The sequence below is a fragment of the Asterias amurensis genome, chromosome 11 (genome assembly GCF_032118995.1).
Source record: "Asterias amurensis chromosome 11, ASM3211899v1".
Classification (NCBI taxonomy): domain Eukaryota; kingdom Metazoa; phylum Echinodermata; class Asteroidea; order Forcipulatida; family Asteriidae; genus Asterias; species Asterias amurensis.
In genome coordinates, this window is record NC_092658.1 from 19,887,742 (window position 1) to 19,907,709 (window position 19,968).

General features: G+C 38.5%; 1 protein-coding gene across 2 annotated transcripts in view; it reads left to right on the forward strand.

Annotated features, from left to right (window-relative positions):
* Positions 1-19,968, forward strand: part of LOC139944098 (FAD-dependent oxidoreductase domain-containing protein 2-like) — a 68,465-nt gene that overhangs the window by 23,203 nt on the left and 25,294 nt on the right. Inside the window, exons 1-3 of one of the 2 annotated variants that reach the window (XM_071941053.1) lie at positions 6,239-6,378; positions 14,416-14,822; positions 15,962-16,138. In XM_071941053.1, the coding sequence (XP_071797154.1) occupies positions 14,482-14,822; positions 15,962-16,138 (518 nt within the window). In that variant the 5' untranslated portion in view covers positions 6,239-6,378; positions 14,416-14,481. Of the gene's footprint in view, positions 1-6,238; positions 6,379-14,415; positions 14,823-15,961; positions 16,139-19,968 lie in introns of those variants that run through there. The other variant, XM_071941052.1, reaches the window with a different exon arrangement.

Sequence of the window (19,968 nt, forward strand, 5' to 3'; positions counted from 1 at the left end):
ATTGGGTAAAGAGCTAGCACGTTAAAATCAGGAGGTTTGTGGGTTCAAATCCTGCTGGATTAATTTTTTTTTTTTTAACCCAGAATAAATTAAAACCCTTGTGGTTTATTAGTTGAAAGCCTTTCATATTTATAATGGAAAACATTTGTCAATGTAATCCAGGGGTCGATTTCACAAAGAGTTAGGAGGACTAGTCATAGGAGATATTAGAAACGTGTGGCTAGTCCTAAGTTAGGACGAGTGGGACAAGTGACCCATTCCTAACTCGAGATAAGACTAGTCTTTACTCTTTGTGAAATCCACCCCAGGTGGTATTTTTGCCAACATGAATTTCAAAGCAAGTTGATGTCACTTTTGGTAAATTTTAGCCATAAGAAAGGTCTGTGAATTCTCAATATTCACAACCATGGCTAACAGAACATACCCTGAAGCTGTAGTCTCAACTCCATCTAAAAAGGGAATCGCAGCAAATAAAACTGAAAATAAAAATTGTGGATAGAGGACTTTCACCAATAATACGTGTGCAGGGATATTTTATTTTTACGTGATACGTGCCTTTGACCGTGACCATACTTTGGCAAGACTCATAATCTAGGTGTACCCATGCACTTTCTACCCCATTTTCACCTCTAGGAACTGCCGGGAGCTAAAAGTGTTCCTTTTATTTGATTAACTGTCAGCATGTATGCATTTTTTATTCTGTAAATTGACAGCTTAGGCTGTTCCTCTTGTCTCTGGAGATCCAGAATGGCTGGGTCTTGGAATAATAATAATAATATTATTATTTTTAAAGGCACTGGTAATTGTCAAAGACCAGTCTTGTTACTTGGTGTATCTCAACATATGCACAAATTAACAAACATGTGAAAATTTGAACTCAAATGGTCGTCAAAGTTGAGAGATAATAATGGAGGGAAAAAACACCCTTGTCACACCCTAGTCTGTGTGCTTGCAGATGCTTGATTTGGAGACCTCAAAATCAAATTCAGGGAAAATGACTTCTTTCTCGAAAACTATATCTCTTCAGAGGGAGCCGTTTCTCACAATATTTTATACTATCAACAGCTCTCCATTGCTTGTTACCAAGTAAGTTTTTATGCTTACAATTATTTGGAGTAATTACCTATTATGTCCACTGCCTTTAAAGGAACACGTTGCCTTGGATCGGACGAGTTGGTCTATTAAAAGCGTTTATAACCGTTTGTTATGAAATGCATATGGTTAGAAAGATGTTTTAAAAGTAGAATATAATGATCCACACAAGTATCACTCGAAATTGCACGGTTTTCCTTTTACGTCGCGAACTATCACGGTCGGCCATTTATGGGAGTCAAAGTTTTGACTCCCATAAATGGCCGACCGTGTTAGTCGACAGGGTAAAAAGAAAACCACGCAGTTTCGAGGCATATTTGTGTAGATCATTGTATTCTACTTTTACAATATCTTTCTAACCATATACATTTTACAACAAACGGTTACAGAACGCTTTTCAAAGACCAACTCGACCGATCCAAGGCAACGTGTTCCTTTAAAGTTTTATTGTCACATGTAAAATACATACAGTGAAATGCATTTTGATTTTGTGTGTCTAAACTAAAAAGATGTATTTTGCTTATAATCACCCAGTAAAAATTTACCATAATATACAAAAATACTTTTTTTTACTTGTTTTACTTTTTATTTTTTAGAAAGGACCCCTTTGTATACAGACTCAAGTACATGGCTTTATGCATCAGCGTGTTGGTTCCAATCCTGGTCATGACACTTGTGTCCTTGAGCAAGACACTAAAACTATAATTGCTTTTAATCACCTTGGGGTTGATGGTTCTTGTAATTGAGTGAGCTTGATGTACTACATAAAATGTCTCTGGCAGCTCTAGGCCGCATATCCCACAGGGAACTGAGATGGCTATTGAATACAATAAATGGTCCAGTAACAGGGGTAATAATGTGTGTGCACTATAGACATATCAATTTTTATTATAATTAAGTAGTTGGGATAGGAAATTGTAGAGAAAATTGCAGCAAGTTGATTGTTTTCTAATGCCAGTCTAATTCTCCCTATTAATACTGTTTTTTACAATTTCGACCCCATTGAACTTTTCAATTGAACTGAAAGAAGATGGTTCCGTCTTCTGATTAATGTATAAAAAAGAATATGTTAGGCCGCGAATTTCAAGAGCAACTTTTTGTGACGATTTTTGAAAGAACAAACTTACTTTCGGACTTGCTTTTCACATGTCTTCAAAGACCTAAGGTCTTGTCAGAATGATCAATTTCTGCCATAAGAAATGTCTACCTACATGATGGATAAAATAGCACAGAAACATATGCCAGCTTTGTAGACGGAATAAGCGAAAACCTTACTTGAAAATCGGTGCATATATAGGTTGTACAATGTAACACCTTAAAACTGGACAGATGAAGAAAACAAAAACAATGTCAAACATAATAGAGAGTCAGAAGTGACAAACAGAGAACTGAAGATTTGTTCAAGACATATCTTTGATTGTTTGGACATTGTACCTCGTTGTCAAACATTTTAGTCATCACGTTGCATTGCTTAAAAGACCAAAGACTAGAAGCTGGTGCCGACTTATATTTGTGTACACTTCGCACTACTCTGATATGCACTTCAAAGCACCGGCAGAGAGTGAAGAAAGTATGATATTTTATCAGTTTGTGATATTTAGTGCAGTGTTTGCCACAACGCTGGAATTTCTCGTGGGTAGTAGCAAGGATGAGCTAATTTTTCATGCTGCAATTGACAAGACAAACAATCTGTTGAATGATGGGGGAACAAAACTGTAATTATGACAGACCTGCACACTTGTGTCCTTGAGCAAGATACTTTACTATAATTGCTTCTCTTCACCCAGGGGTATAAATGGGTACCTGCGAGGGTAGAGGTTGATATTGTGAATGAAAAAGCCTTTGGAGCGATATAAACTGTTGCCCAGGTTGTATACTCCCAAGGGAGCTGAGAAACATTAAAAGGGATGTTATTGGCCCTATGACCAGGGCACTAATGTAACGCGCATTAATACGGTTATTGTGAAATGCGCTATATAAGAGTTATTATTATTATTATTATTATTATTATTATTATTCATGGGACTCTGACCATCAGAGTGCGAAAACATTGTTAGATCAAATGTTGCCTTTTTGTGTCCTTGCAGATTGTTTTGCCAGGTAGGGGAGGAAGGGGTTGGGGAGTGGAAGGGATAAGTTGAAGGGTTGTTAAAATTTCTCATTTTCATATTAGTTTTAAGCTGTACATTTGGGAGGAATTAATGTGATGTATGTTTTCTGTGTATTTTTTTCTCATATTTTTATGACTTTTTATTTCTGTTGAAGTTTGTCGTGCATTTGCTTTTCCATGGCAAAACAACCTACTTAAAATGTTTGGTTTCTTGTACAAGATCATTTCTGGGTTAATTAAGGGTATATTTTTTCCATTTCAAATTTTCAAAGGCATAAATGTATGGATGTGAACATAACATACTCTTTACACTTTTTCCCTGTTTATGGCAAGACGGCTTATCTCTTTACCTGCTTTTCTCAAAATGTATTTTTTTCAAGTAGTTCTGTTTTGCCATGAAATGGCCAGACTGGGAATGGTTGCATGGTAAACAGCCCCCCCATGAAGTGGGTCCCAGTAATTGAAAGAGTTCCATTCTAAATCTCGTAACATACTCTGCCTCTCTTTCCACCTTTGCCCTGTTTATCACAAAACATCTTTAAATCTCTTCTCAAAAAGCGCTTCTCAAAATGTCATTTTCCGAGTGAGGTTGCATGGTAAACAGCCCCCCATGAAGTGGGTCCCAGATATTGAAAGAGTTCAATTCTGAATCTCTCGCAGCAACCGACAATAGACAAGTTTTTGCAAATCTCACCCAAACTGTTTCTCATAGAGTCAGATCTCAGAGAGATACAAAGTGCGTAGTTTGTGTCCCTCGGCGAAGTATTTGTTACACTTATTTACACCGTAACTGGATCGGTTTCGGCCCCCCTGCTGCCAGATGAAACAAATGGGGAATACCATGTACATTGATGCCCCTTGTCTCGGGAGCTCACGGTGTATGTATTATAGCAGCTCTGCCCTTTCCACTGGCTATTCAACGGGGATTCACCGGCGCCTCTGGCTCCGTTAATACAACAGTAATGCCATGTCGAGGTATTATGCTCTGATGTATTCACAACTTTATTTGGCTTCATCATATAGTGATATGCGATGCCACCATTACCAGTATTATTCCGGGGTTCTCTTTTCTGACTTATTCTTCCGGACGGAATCGTAAGAATCGTTGGTTTCTTTTGTCCGGGCGGACTAATGGATTACAAAGTGGTAATGTGATCGCTTGGTATTATATTGGACTGTCTATTAATCTGTGGGATAGATATCAAGTCCAGTGAACTTTTTCACGGGGTGAGGGGCTACGGTTTATAACCATTGCTTCGTCCTTCAGATGGGACGCCAAAAGCCGTTGGCCCCGTGTGTCGTTTAACGCATGTAAAAGAACCCAGTGTACTTTTTGAAAAGAGAAGGGGTTTGCCCCGGTGTTCCTGGCTGTGGCTGCTGAATGCGCTGTAGCCCTCGTTAGGTGCTTCATATTTGGGTCTCAGAATTCATAACTTCAATAATCTATCTTTCTGTAAAAATGTATACAAGTTTACCAACCGCCTTGAGTACCTTGTCGGTACAGAGATACGTGCGCTACATAAGACTTTGATATTATTAATATTATTATTATTATACTAAACCTTTTATATTATTATTATTATTGTTATTATTATATTATACCTGTGGCTAGCATTGGATTTTACAGCACCAGTCATGGAATAGTGCTATTTATTCAATATGTTGCAATTATTCACTGTGGTTTTTGCAAACGCCTGTCAGCTTAAGACAAAACAGGCTATGAGCTACATACAAATCTGTGGCTTGGGGCGTTTTTGATACGGCCTGTTTATGCAGCCTTAACAGTAGCTTATTGCTCTAGAGGGAAACAGTCTGACATTCTAAAAGTTAAGTAAGTCGAGCATAAACCTGCAAGGAACGTATTTTTGTAGCTGGTCTGTTCTTCGCAGACGGACAAGTTTTGTTGTCATCTAGATTTTTATTTTTTTACTTTAAGTCAAAGTCACAAGCAAATGTTAGAAAAATACATAGCTGTCTCCAAACACGACAATTGAGCTCAGTTGTGAGATCAGAACAAGTTATTTTCTAAAGATTTTCTCAAAACTACAGCATTTCAGTAGAAAAATTTAAAGGAAAGTTATATCTACAATTGTGTATACTGTCAGTTTTTTGTATATCTTTGAGCAGTTTTATTTTTAATCTTACCTTTGCTTTAAAGACACTGGACACTAATGGTAGTTGTCAAAGACCGATCTTCTCACTTGCTGTATCTCAACATATATATGCATGAAATAACAAACCTGTTGAGCTCAATCGGCTGTCGAAGTTGCGAGATAATAATGAAAGAAAAAACACCCTTATCATACGAAGTTGTTTGCGTTCAGACGCATGATTTTGAGACCTCAAATTCTAAATCCGAGGTCTCAAAATCAAATTCGTGGAAAATTGCTTCTTTCGTGAAAATGACAGTGTCTTATTATACCAACCTCTCCCTATTTCCTGTTACCAAGTAAGGTTTTATGCTAATAAATATTTTTGAGTAATTACCAATAGTGTCCACTACCTTTAAGAGACACTTTTCGATGAATATGCAATCAAATTTACAGTGAGCAAATACTGACACATTAAGTGTATCTTTACCCAGTCCCCCAAAAAATTTAAATGCAATTTTGTTTTCACGCAAACATGTTGTTATCGCAATTCAAGACTCACCATGCAGTAAATCTAATAGAAAATAGATTCATGAAATCTGTGTTTACATTGCTACATGTTATGTATTCTCAATTCAGCTTCTACTGTGCAAAGAAATCCAGTTGGATTTAGCCAGTCTTGTTCGAAGCCCCATTATAAGCCTCATTGGTTGAACTGAAGTTACAAAACATATGCAAATGAGAAATTCACTTCAGAGCACAGCACACTCAGGCAACTACCAACTAAGCACCACCCACTATCCTCTTCATCCAATCAGGGCCTGACCAGGTCACTGTCATTATCCTATCAACCAAGCACAGCAGCACACAGATTTGCATATAAGCTGCTGAACACCACCCTCCAGTCAGTGTACATTGCATCATTACAACTTGTTCACAGGAGACACTTGTCACATTTGTAGTTTTACATCGATAATGTCTGTACTGCAAACACGCTGTTAAATCATTCTTGAACATCAGCATCTTGTGAGTAAAAGCGCACTCTGTAGTTTTACCAGGAAGAGTCATTTCAGTCCTTGGAAGGCGGTGAGTTTTTCACAAAACTAGCTTTAGATTTTAAGATTACATCAAATTTCGATTTTCAATTGGCGGAAGTGACAGCTTGTATGGTTGTAAACGATTCCTTGCCATTGACTATGAATTTCATAGCTCCTCATTCTTAAAGGCACTGGACACTATTGGTAATTACTCAAAATAATTATTTGCATAAAACCTCACTTGTTAATGAGTAATGGAGACCTGTTTATGGTATAAAAGATTGCGAGAAACGACTCCCTCTGAAGTAATGTAGTTTTCAAGAAAGAAATGATTTTCCAATAAAATATTTGAATTTGATTTTGAGACATCAGAATTAGATTTTGAGGTCCCGAAATCAAGCATCTGAAGGCACACATTTTTGTGTGACAAGGGTGTTTGTCATTGCATTAATATCGTACATATCGATAACCAATTGAGCTCAAATTTTCAAAGGTTTGTTAATGGCGAGCTGCTTTAGCAGTATGCGAAAACCTTAAATGAAAACCTTAAATGGTCAAACTTCTTATTGCAACGATGTACTGACTCGAAACTTAATACATTGCTTCTGTCATATAGATACGTATGAAAAGATAAAATTCAAAGAGTGCATCAATGGTTCCAGTTGACACTCTATTGAGCTGAAATTTTCATAGGTGATTTATATTGTATCTTTATTGATAATCAGGACTGTAAATCAGCAACACATTGGCAAAAACCAATCCATGGCCCTACCCTAAAGAGAGCACTGTTTTGTTTCCTACAAAGGCTACCGTAGGCCTGGTACTTCATGGAGGCAACGGAGGCGATTGCCTCCATGCCCCTGGTCATTGCCTTGGTGCCCTTGAAATGCTTACAGTAGAAATTTACAATTTCCTCACAGGGTGCCTTTTACTTAGAAGAAATTGCCTTAGTGCCCTTGCCCTTTCAAAAATGGAGCTTACAGGCATGCTACTGCAATGTATGTGATAACCCAAGTCACAAAAAAATCGTTGGTAATCGAAAGAGTGGATATATTCCCATCTTCCCGTTTTCAATTACACACACCATTTAAGCATTGAGCCTGTGATTATTGCATCAAATTTGGCCTTCATATTGTAGTCAAGGCAACACAATCTGTTGTATGGGTTGTCATGGATTTTGTGTATTTTATCCAGCCTCTTTACCATGGTCAGAGCGACTGTTCGATACCTCTCATCACTTACAAGTAATACTCAATACCTCTCATCACTTAACCCTGGTAGGGATCTGCTGAAAAGCAACACTGACTATTGAGCGCTTGATGACTAGTGATACTTTGGAGAGCTTGTATGACACTTACATGTAGTACATGCGTGTCAAAATGCGAGTATTTTAACGCGAATTAAAAATTAAAAAAATTACTCAATGCTTGTACAGAGTCACCCTTGAAGCTGCATACAGTCAAGAGTTTTTGCCTTTAGGGGCTAACATTGTATAATTTTGTGCAATTTTTTCTTCCTTGGGTTCTATTTGGATTTATTTTATTCCATTGTTTAACCTCTTGATGTTGTGTAAGTATTTTTGCCATGAAAGATGTGGTACTCATTGCTAAAACATTGGATTCAAACTGCCTCTAGCTACCGGGCAATCTCAGTGGTCTAGTTGGTTAGACACTGCTCTAGAATGGCTAAGGTCTTGGGTTTGAATCCCACCTGAGTAATATGCCTGGAATGCTTTTCACAGAGCTTGGTAATTTTTTGTAGTATACAGTGCATAACATATATCGGTGTTTATGGGTAAAAAAAAACAAAAAAATAACAACAATTTTGTTGTTGCCGTGCTGTATTTTTATTCAATTAAATTGAATAAATGAATCAGACATGTCACAAGAACGGAGAGGAATGAAAGGGGAACCAGTGTCTCTATGACTTGACCTCTTTTGCTACATGTAGCCTCCATAATTGGGTGGATCGGCCACAGACCTAATTAAAATGTGCCATATGCCGGAACGTTTTAATTAAAAGCAATACCAGTGCTTACGTGTGAGCAGCGCATGCTTGGAACAAATGGGGCGGAGAGATCAGTCACCCCTGGGAATGAGGTTGGTTCTTATCAACCTTGTCTGATTGCTGCAATCGAAATAAGCGGTGGTGATTTGCGCCAAGATCTTCAAATGCTATTTTTTATATGTACATATCTAGCCTACTTCATGGAAGTGTCAAGGCCGAGCGATTAAGAGAACCAAATTCAAACTCTGGTGTTCCTGATCAGCAGAGTGTGGGTTCGAATCCCCAGCCCCCACTGGTGTGCTTAAGCAAGACACTTAGCCAATGCTTTGTCCTTCGGATGGGACGTAAAGCCGTTGGTCCCATGTGTTGTGTAATGCATGTAAAAGAACCAAGTGCACCTATCGAAAAGAGAAGGCGTTCGCCCTGGTGTTCCTGGCTGTGGCTGCTGTATGCGCCGTAGCACCTTGTAAACCCTTATAGAGTGCTACATAATTGGGTCTCAGAATCCAATACTGCAATAACATATCGTTCTGAAAGTTTATATACTCAGCGCCTTGAGTACCTTGCTTGGTGTACATGCGCTATATAAGACGTCGATACTATTATTATTATGAAGGCTTCTTCATCACCATTCCACCTTGATCTTTCTTGTGCTTGTCGCATGTCTTCCGTCCAATGCCTACTTTGTCTCGTTTGTGATCTTGGGGTCCATTCTGTTATACAATGTATTCTGGTGTCATGACGCCTTACAAGGTGGCCTGCCCACTGTATTTTTTTCATCCTTTTTTAAAATTTTATACTTTACATCTATTTAGTCTAAATCTAACTAATAAAAATCTGATTTAACGAGGTCCATTTGGTTGTACGCAGTTTTCAACCACAAATGCTAAATCTATGTCTTTTTCTAGACTTTTACGGTTTTCCAGAAGAGACTATTTCTCTGGAGGATGGATTAAGGTCATTCACTGTATAATTTTGTAATCAGTGAGCCCTTGGATTGAAAAGTAATTATTAACTACTGAAATTGACTACGTTTTATATCAACTGCTTATTCTCTGAGGAATAGCTGTGCATGGTATGAAATAGGATAGCAAGGGCAGGAGAATTTATAAGTTTACTCTCTTTATAGACTCAATTCTATTTAATTTAATTCAATAATATGTTTATTTCATACTCTTGTTGGAAAACAGAAAAATTATGAGAATTAATCAGTAGGCCTACATAGAAATGTAACAAAATCAAAATCACATTATAAGTATATGGCACGTAGTATGCATCTAAACATATCCGAAAAAAACTGGTTATAAACAGTCCCAGCTGGTCATTATCAACGGTTTAAACACCCCAACGTGACGCGCTCTCCACCAATAGGAATAGCGAAACTGTCTGAGGTATTTATGAATATGGTTTTTTTGTTTACCTTGATTTAAAAAATATATATTTTGACTCAAGACTCCACATATTGAGCTTCAAATGAACAGACACTTGACTGCCAAAAAGCACAACTCATTTGCCCAGAACTCCAATATCGCAATACTCAGTCATGACTGACCAACTGTTACATTTTAATTTTGGAAAAGCCGAAAGGACAATGATTAAAACAGTCTCTTCCGTAATAGCGGACAAGACAGCGAGTAGTGAATAAGAGATTTATGGAGTGACAGCTCCTTTGGCCAGTTGATTAGAAGATTCATCAGAACTTGTTGAGGAATGGTCATGAAATAAGAGGTGTTGAAGTAATGTTTGTTGTTGGTTTGTTTTGATTTTTCTAACTCATGTTTTGAAAAATTGTCTTGAGTTGGGGTTTGAAAAGTCCCTAGATCTGTTGGGCAAATATTTTGAACAATTCTGATAAGATGACGAGAAGACGAATAAGAGGAAAACCACCTTTGAGATTTATGGAGTGACAGCTCGATTGGCCAGTTGATTAGAAGGTGAATCAGAGTTTGCTCTGGGATTGTGTCATGAAATGAGAGGTGTTGAAACAAAGTTTGTTTATTTTGTTTTTTCTAACTCATGTTTTGAACAGATTTCATGGTTTGAGATTCGACATGTCCCAAGATCTATCAGGCAAATATTTTGAACAATTCTGACAAGACAGCGAGTGAAAAAGAGGAAAACCTTTGAGATTTATGGAGTGACAGTTCCATTGTGCAGTTGATTAGAAGACTAAAGGCAGTGGACACTATTGGTAATTGTCAAAATCCAGTCTTCTCACTTGGTGTATCTCAACATGTACATAAAATAACAAACCTGTGAAAATTTTAGCTCGGTTGGTCGTCGGAGTTGCGAGATAAATATTAAAGGAAAAAACACCCTTGTCTCACGAAGTACTTTCAGATGCTTGATTTCGAGACCTCAAATTCTAAATTTGAGGTCTCGAAATCAAATTCGTGGAAAATTACTTCTTTCTCAAAAACTACATCACTTCAGAGGGAGCTGTTTCTCACAATGTTTTATACTATCAACCTCTCCCTATTACTAGTTACCAATTATTTAGGTTTTATGCTAACAATTATTTTGAGTAATTACCAATAGCGTCCAGTGCCTTTAATCAGAACTTGTTCGAGGATTGTGTCATGAAGTAAGAGGTGTTGAAACAACGTTTGTTTGTTTTGGTTTTTCTTACTCTTGTTTTGAACTTTTTTCATGGTTTGGGATTGGACAAGTGCCTAGGTCTATCAGGCAAATATTTTGACAAATTGTAAACAGTCCGTGAAGACGGAGAGATTAACAATCAGATCGTGTTGACTGTTGAAGAGGTCTGTCCTCACTGAGAATGACGTAGTGTACACGCAGGTTGTTGGAAAAGAAACATTGGAAGTGCACTGAATATTTTAAAACATTTTTAAACATTTTAACAATTTCATTAGGGTGGTGAGGGAGGGGCTGGTCTTGAACGAAAATTGTTCAGTTTGTTCAAAACTTTACATTCCCAAAACTTGTGTACGATTGAATTGAGTGACTTTGTTTTGTAAACTTTATTGACCTTGTCATTTCAGTCTGGAATCTTCTTAGGCATTTGATCCTTATTTTTGTCTGATCGGATGTTTGATTTTGAGACCTCAAAATCTAATTCTGACGTCTCAAAACCAGTTTTGTGGAAAATTACTTCTTTCTCGAGAACTACTTTACTTCAGAGGGAGCCGTCTCTCACAATGTTTTATACTATCAACCTCTCCCCATTACCAAGTAAGTTTTTATGCTAACAATTATTTTGGGTAAATACCAATAGTGTCCACTGCCTTTAAACACTGCGGTGCTTTTGTTTAATTTCAAGTGCAATCAGGAAAGTGTGCTTTTCAAATTTAATACATGAAAAAGGTCACTTGCATTTATCTTCACAAGTAATAAATTCAACAGCAAAGCTTGATAGTTATTAAGTTATCAATATAAACCACAAGGGAAACTGAAAATCAGTCATTAAGTTACATACAAAACAAAACAAAACAAACAAACAAACAGACATTATCATTTCGCGCACAAATGTCCGCTTAATGCTTTTGACATTTCTACATGATGCCCTATAAACGCATCTTCAGAAATGATTAACCAAACGATGTGGTCGGCACTGAAGTATACATCACACATTCTCTGAAGTTATCACACGGGGGGGGGGGGGGGGGGGGGGGGGGGGGGGGGGGGGGGTCTGTAGTGCCTGCAGAAACGCTGTCACCAAATGGAGTTGTAGAACGAAGCAATATACCGACAAGGTTATTCGGTTGACTGTTTTGACTTGACGCATTAGGCCCTTAGACTAGGTAGAAATGGAGTTGTAGAACGAAGCAATATACCGACAAGGTTATTCGGTTGATTGTTTTGACTTGACGCATGGGGCCCTTAGACTAGGTAGACAGGGGAGGGGGGTTGTATAAAGGTTGAAGCTTTTAAGATATCAATAGTAATAAATCTTTCTCATCTGTCATCATTAACTTTTGCCACTAGATGATGTTGTTATGTTAACACGTTCGTATGTTGTGTACGAACATGTACACAACATTTCGGCTTGTTTATACCAAATTGTATGTTCTAAAAGGGTAGGAGTTGAATTTGAAGCCCTTTTAATGGTACTTTTGAGAATGAGTTATGTTCACTAAAAGTACATACTAAAACTTGATATGTTTATAAAGTGCTTGATGCTAAAAGGGTGGAGTTGAATTTGAAGCCTTTTAAATGGAACTTTCGGGAATGAGTTATGTTACTAAAAGTACATACTAAAACTTGATAGGTTTTTAAAGTGCTTGATGCAAAATTTGTTTATATTTTTTTATAATAATGTCAATTGTATGTGTACAATACCATTATATATTGACCCTCTGAAGAACTTAGGAGCTACATGTAAAAGCGGCTTTTTAAAAAAATGTCCCTAGTGGCCAGCTGCAAACAACCCTGGAGATTGAAGTCTTATGCGCATCAAATTCAAGTTCTGGTGCAGTCACCGGAGTGTGGGTTTACACCCAGGTCGTGACACTTGTGTCCTTGAGCAAGATACTTTACTATAATGGGTACCTGCAAGGGTAAATTTTGATATTGTGTATGAAAAGCCACAAGTGCCTTACAGGCAGCTCAGGGCTGTATACTCCCCAGTGAGCTGAGAAACATTGAAAGGGATGTTATTGGCCCTATGATCAGGGCACTAATGTAAAGCGAATTGGTAGTAGGTTATTGTGAAATTTGCTACATGTAAGAATTTGTTACACTGTACACTGTACTTCAACCCAGAAGCAAAATAATGTCTCGTTCTGAATTGACAATGATGCAAAGTTTGTCTGTAATAATGTCAATTGTATGTCTACAATTCCATCACTTTTGTACCCTCAGGAGAATGTGGAACTGCAAGTGGCTTATTTAAAAATGTCCCTAGTGGCCAGTCGCAAATTACTCTGAGATTGTACCCCATGTATGCAGTGTTCACTGTGCTTCAACCCATAGATATAGAATTAAATAACTAGATCGGCCGTGCGTACATGCGCAGGTTCTGGCATGGGGGCAACCTTAGCCTATCCCCAACGTTCATCTTCTACCAGCACGTGACTTTAAGCGCGTCCATAGTGTGGTTAAAGGCCTATGTCTCATCTTCATTTTCTGTGCGTTGCCACCAGCACGTGACTTTTTAGCGCGTCCATGAAAAAATAGAAATGTTTGTGTACGGTTTATGGCGTATATGTACGCGCGGCCGATCTAGGTATTACATTCTATATCTATGGCTTCAACCCAGAAGCAAATGTTTTGTTATGAATTGACAATTTCCAATGTTAACATGGCCGACTTTAGGCTGTGTGTCGTCAAATGGGCACAATGCTGACAACAGAATTTCTTGACAGCAAGACTGTCCTGTTGAATTTGTATAAAGTGGCAATCAGGTTGACTCGTTCAGTGGTTTCTTTCCCTGGTTTTCACCTCATCTTAAAGTGATATTTCTTCATCGTACATGTAGTCATGAAGATATCTGTGTAACTACACTTAAGCCTACAGGGCCCAATTTCGTAGAGCTGCTAAGCAAACAAATTTGCTAAGCATGAAAGTTCTTCCCCGATATAAACAGGATTACCAGCCAAATTTCCATTTGTTGCATAGTGCTTGTTATTGGGGTTCAGCTTTTGTTTGCTTATCCTGAAAATCACACGGAAATTTGGTTGGTAAACCTGTTTTTATCAAGGAAGAAATTTTATGCTAAGCAAAATTTTGTGCTTAGCAGCTCTATGAAATTGGGCCCAGGTCACAGTGCTTGTCACATTTGAGAGTCCCTTGGTCTCATGACCAAGAAGATACAATAATGGACAGCAATGCAAATTTAAGCTTGCATGTGAATATCAATAAAAGCTTGAGTTTAGCACAAACGCCTTAACTATCTTCAACACAGGAAACTGCTCCTTTAAAGATAAAAGATAGGCCTTGCTGACATTAGAAACGTGCCGGATATCATATGTTGTCACTGTCGTATATTTCGTGCGATAGAAAGAGTTCATCCAACTTGTTATTATCTATCCAGATTATAAGTCATGAGCGCTGAGCAAAGATCGTCATAAATCCTTAATTAATTTCTGTTTTGTGTGGGTGTTTTTTTCTCTCTCCATAGACCAACAAACTATGCACAGTGCCTTCTTAAAATACTTCCTACCAAGACCACACCAGTAACGTTACCATGACGACCATATCCTCCCTGCTTCCTCTGGTGCTCTTTCTCATCCAGCTCAGCTCCAACCTCGGAGCGGGATGGCGAGAGAAGGATAGAAGGGCTTGGCAGTACTGCATCGTCGGGGCAGGCCCAGCCGGCCTGCAGATGGGGTTCTATCTAGACCGGGCCGAGAGGGACTACGTGATCCTGGAGAAGGCGAACATCAGTGGCGTCTTCTTTAAGGAGTACCCACGACATCGTAAACTGATCAGTATCAATAAGAGGCACACGGGGAAGACCAACAAGGAGTTCAACTTGAGACATGATTGGAACTCCCTGATCAGTGACGATGAGACCTTACAAATGAAGTGAGTCTTATTTGACTATTATAGTCCCAGACCAGGGCCCAACTTCATAGAGCTGCTAAGCACAACAATTTTCTAAGCATGAAATTTTTGCCTTGATAAAAACAGGTTTACCAACCAAATTTCCACATGATTTTCAGGATAAGCAAGCAACAGCTGAATACCAGTAAATACCTAAGCAAATGTTTGTGCTTAGCAGCTCTATAAAATTGGGCCCTGTGTTGTAGCTAAACTAATTTTATTGGTTGGCTCTAAATCCAATTTAAGCCACCAAGGGCGAGTAGTTCAACCAAATTATTCATGTTTATATGTGGGGCCATCATTGCTGAAGTGCAATCTGGGGGAAATCTGTGCTGGGCAGCATAGTGTATTTTGTTCAGAGTGTTGGGCGGAACTTGCTAGTTCTGGGATAGCCCACTGTGGCTTTTACACACTGTCCCTGACGTTCTGAGCTAGGGCTCAAAGCCTACACGAATCCAAATAATGCCATCTTGTATTCCAATCCCATCCACCATTTTATCTTTTTTCCTCTGATGGCCGTTTGTGAAACCACGTCTTGGGCTTAGGCTTAGTTATTTAGAAAACATGGGTTTCTTTACAGGGCTTCAAACAGGCAGATGGAGCCCAAGCCCGGAGCCCAAGACCAAGAGCCTGCAGTTTTGCAAACAACCTGTGTTCAATGCAATCAGGTTCCAACAGACAGTCATTAGATTTCAGTGCCATTAGCACAGAGTACAGGAAACTATTTACACTTCCCCAGCTGGGAAGTCAGGTTGGCGCAGTGGTGTCTTGCCTCGCCTTCCACCTCTTGGGACCCTGGTTCAAATCCTACCGGGGGCACTATGTGGATTGGGTTTTTCAGTCCCGACTTGACTTCGGTTGTTTTCCCTGGAACAATTCTCTGGGGTTTTCCGCCCACTTCTAAAACTGAAATTTCTTCATTGTCTTCTCACCTTGTCTAGACGCTGAAAAGACTTTGACAAGAATTATCATAGACGTAGATGTAGACGGCCTTTTTCTATTCAATTCACCAGGATGGGAGAGGGGGCCTATGAAAAGAGAGGTGAAACAGAGGATTATGATGGTGTACCTGTTATAAAATTACTCAAATGTGCATGTTTGTTTTTTGGTCTCTTTCCCAGATATTACTCCAAGGAATTCTTTCCCCCAGCCGACACCTACGTGCAATACCTTAATGACTATGCAAGAAAACTTAAACTCAACATTCGCTACGACACAAACGTCCAAAACATAAGCCGACCGACCGATGGGGAATCATTCTCATTTGTTGACCAGCATGGCTACGCCTACACATGCAGGTAATCTTTCATGATTTGTACTCATCTGGGGTTGTGGAGGGTTTTCTTTTTTCACCGCATCTTTGTTTGTTTTGTTTTTTTCTCTGATTTTTTTGGGTATCCCCTGCAAGGTATTTCAGACAGGGTATAGAAGTCGTACACAATGTATGTCTAAGTATGATGACAATTTGGGTGCCCAATCTGGCAGAGTTTGGGAGACCTGCCAATAACCTATTGCAGTAGTCCAGATGAGAAGCATGGAAAGCATGTGGGGTGTGGTGGCCGAGCAGATAAGAGCACCGAACTCAAGCTCTAGTGTTTCTGTTCAGCAGAGTGTGGGTTCGAATTCCAGTTGTGACACTTGTGTCCCTGAGCAAGACACTTTACTATAATTACTTCTCTCCAACCAAGGGCAGAGGTGGTTCTTGTGGTTGGTTTAATAGCTTAGTGCGCTACATATTTGGCGGCACAGTTTGTATACTCCCCAGTGAGCTGAGATGGTTTAAGGAAAGAAATGGCCCAGTGATGAGAGTAATCATTTTTGAAGCGCTTTGAGACATGGTGTATAAAGCGCTAGATACAAACCAAATATTATGTACAATGCGCTCAGTAGCTGTCTTATCTAGATACTTTCTAATCTTTCCGATTTGAAGAGATTTCTACATCTCCGAAACTCTTACATATCAATGGAAGAATATTAGTCAATAAAAGTAGGCCCCCCAAGATAGGGTATTAAAGGCAGTGGACATTATTGGTAATTACTAAAAAATAATGATTAGCATAAAACCTTTCTGTGTGACGAATAATGAGGAGAGGTTGGTGGTATAAAACATTGTGAGAAGCGGCTCCCTCTGAAGTGCCATAGTTTTCGAGAAAGAAGTAATTTTCCACGAATTTGATTTCGAGACCTCAGATTTAAAACTTGAGGTCTCGAAATCAACCATCTAAACGCACATAACTTCGTGTGACAAGGGCTTTTTTTTCTTTTATTATTATCTCGCAAGTTCGATGACTGATTGAGCTCAAATTTTCATAGGCTTGTTATTTTATTTGTATGTTGAGATACAGCAAGTGAGAAGACTTGTCTTTGACAATTACCAATAGTGTCCACTGCCTTTAAAAGACGCAAAGCACCCATTTGTCTGGTGTATATTGTGTTGGTAAATTTATCTTCATTTCTCTGAGATAACACGAAGCAACTTTCAACTAATATGCTCATGGCGTGCTAGTGCACGCCCTAGTGGTAATTGGGAAAACATTCCTGTGGTTACCATGGTACCGGTGCCCTTCCCTCCTCATACAACATGCGTTTATGTGAAAACAGCATCATATGTTAAGAGTTTCTTTATAATGTGTGTAATAATAGTATTGGCTTCTTATATACATGTAGCGCATATTTGTCAATGTATAAAATGTATAAGCACAAGAAAGTCCACTAATGATAAGAGTTAGTTACATGTAATTAAAAGAACTCTTTAGGCAGACAATATAACATCTTCTATATCATTGGGGTACCCGCTGCCAAAACTTAAGATTCAAACTGCCTCTAGCTACCGGGCAACCTCGGTAGTCTAGTTGGTAAGACACTGCTCTAGAATTGCAAAGGTCGTGGGTTCGAATCCCACCCGTGTAACATACCTGTGGTATTTTTTCACAGAACTCGGGGGAAAGTACTGAGTATACAGTGCTAACACACATCCATCGGTGTATGGGTAAACAACCAAAACTAATAGACAATAATAGTGCTTACGATTTTGGAAGCAGAGCTTATTTTGGAAGCAGAGCTTACAAATTTTGCCCTGACCAGCGTTATGCCATGCTTGAATTTGCGGCTGTGGCTACAACCTAGGATGCCTATACTGTAGCAGGGACCCTTAGCAACAGCAACAGTCACAGCCTCAGCTGTCAATCGGGACTTGTTCAATATTATAAATAGACAGAGACTGACCATAATGTGACTCTCTCTTGGTCGAGCGTGCAGCGTATCTCTTTACATCCCAAATGTTTTCAGTATATCTTTGGGGTCCTTTTTTTCTGACCGAATTCAGAAACTCTTTAGAAGGAACATTACAAAATTGGTTTGCTGGCAGTGTAAGCACTTTATGTAATCCACCATGTACATAAACTGACAAACCTGTAGAAGTTTGAGATCGTTTGGCCATCTGGGTCACGAGAGAATAGTGAAAAACCGATTACAAATTTTGCATTGCATCGATGCCAAAATTAAAAATGAATAAAACGCTCACTGAGGGATAAACTCCAAACGCGAAGTTAGATTATTTATTTCTCATCAAATATGACTTTTCAAGGGATGTTTTCTACTATCATCATCATTAGACCGTGCAAGTTTTATGTAAATCTGTGATCTTCACGATTTTTGTTTCTTACCAATTCTGTAACGTTCCTTTAAGCTTGTTTTCAAAATGCCTTTTTTCCCCCCATGTTCATGATGTTAGGTCGGAGTATCTCTTAAGTGATGTTTGAAGCTTCACATGTACATGGTGTGCATATTAAGAGTTAACTATAACTTGTTTGTAGTTAAAGGCATTGGACACTATTGGTAATTACTCAAAACGATTGTTAGCATAAAAACTTACTTGGTAACAAGCAATGGAGAGCTGTTGATAGTATAAAACATTGTGAGAAGTGGCTCCCTCTGAAGTAATGTAGTTTTCGAGAAAGAAGTAATTTTCCTTGTTGAAAGAAGTAATTTTCTAGTTGTTAGTTATTACTTGTCAATGCAGGCATGAGTCACATCCCTAATGGCGTCAACCACGGCAGTATCTCACCCGCGCAGTCTGTCAGAAATGTCCGGAGAATCTTTGTCAATCTCAATTATGTACCGATCTTTTCTTTAGGGACATTTTTTCACTTGATCTGATCAATTTTACAAATGGGTTCCATACCTATAGAAAGCACAACATACACATGTTTTTGTAGTCTATACGAGAACTTGACGTAAAAAAAAATTGTGCAGTCATTTACAATTTTAATCAGCACATCTTTCTTTTCTTGTAAATGTAAAGAAATGTCGCTGTAAATTTGAGTGGATGATCTGTGTTATCAGCCATGAATGGATGCATGGGTTAAAAATCACACAATTTTGCAAAGCTGTTTCTGTACAAATCATTGATATATTCATAACGTAATCTAGTTTCATACACTTACATTTATTAGAATGACCGACGCATCATCAGATTTGCCATACTGTGTTTCCTCACAGTGACATGGAACGATATGCCACTTCGGTCTTTAAAGGCAGTGTGGCATAAAACCTTTCTTGGTGACGAGTAATGGGGAGAGGTTGATGGTACAAAACATTGTGAGAAACGGCTCCCTCTGAAGTTCCATAGTTTTCGAGAAAGAAGTAATTTTCCACCAATTTGATTTCGAGACCTCAAGTGTAGAACTTGAGGTCTCGAAATCAACCATCTAATTGCACACAACTTCGTGCTGCAAGGGTTATTTTCCTTTCATTATTATCTCGCAAATTCGATGACCGATTGAGCTCAAATTTCACAGGTTTGTTATTTTATGCATATGTTGAGATACACCAACTGTGAAGGCTAGTCTTTGACAATTACCAATAGTGTCCACTGTCTTTAACTGTACTAAATTTCCAATGAATGCGGTTTGACAATCCTTTTGTTTCAAACTTTTTCAGTTTGGTCTGAGGGTCGTTCTAGAGTGTCAGGGTTATCCTGTTTCTTTATTAATGTATAATAGTCCCTTGTACGTTATATTTGATGTAATTTTTATAAATATTTTTATCTTCTCCATTTTTGAGGTTTTCAGGAAATAGATAAATAAATATATTGTTACGATGGCCCTTACGCATATGCAGTGTGCTT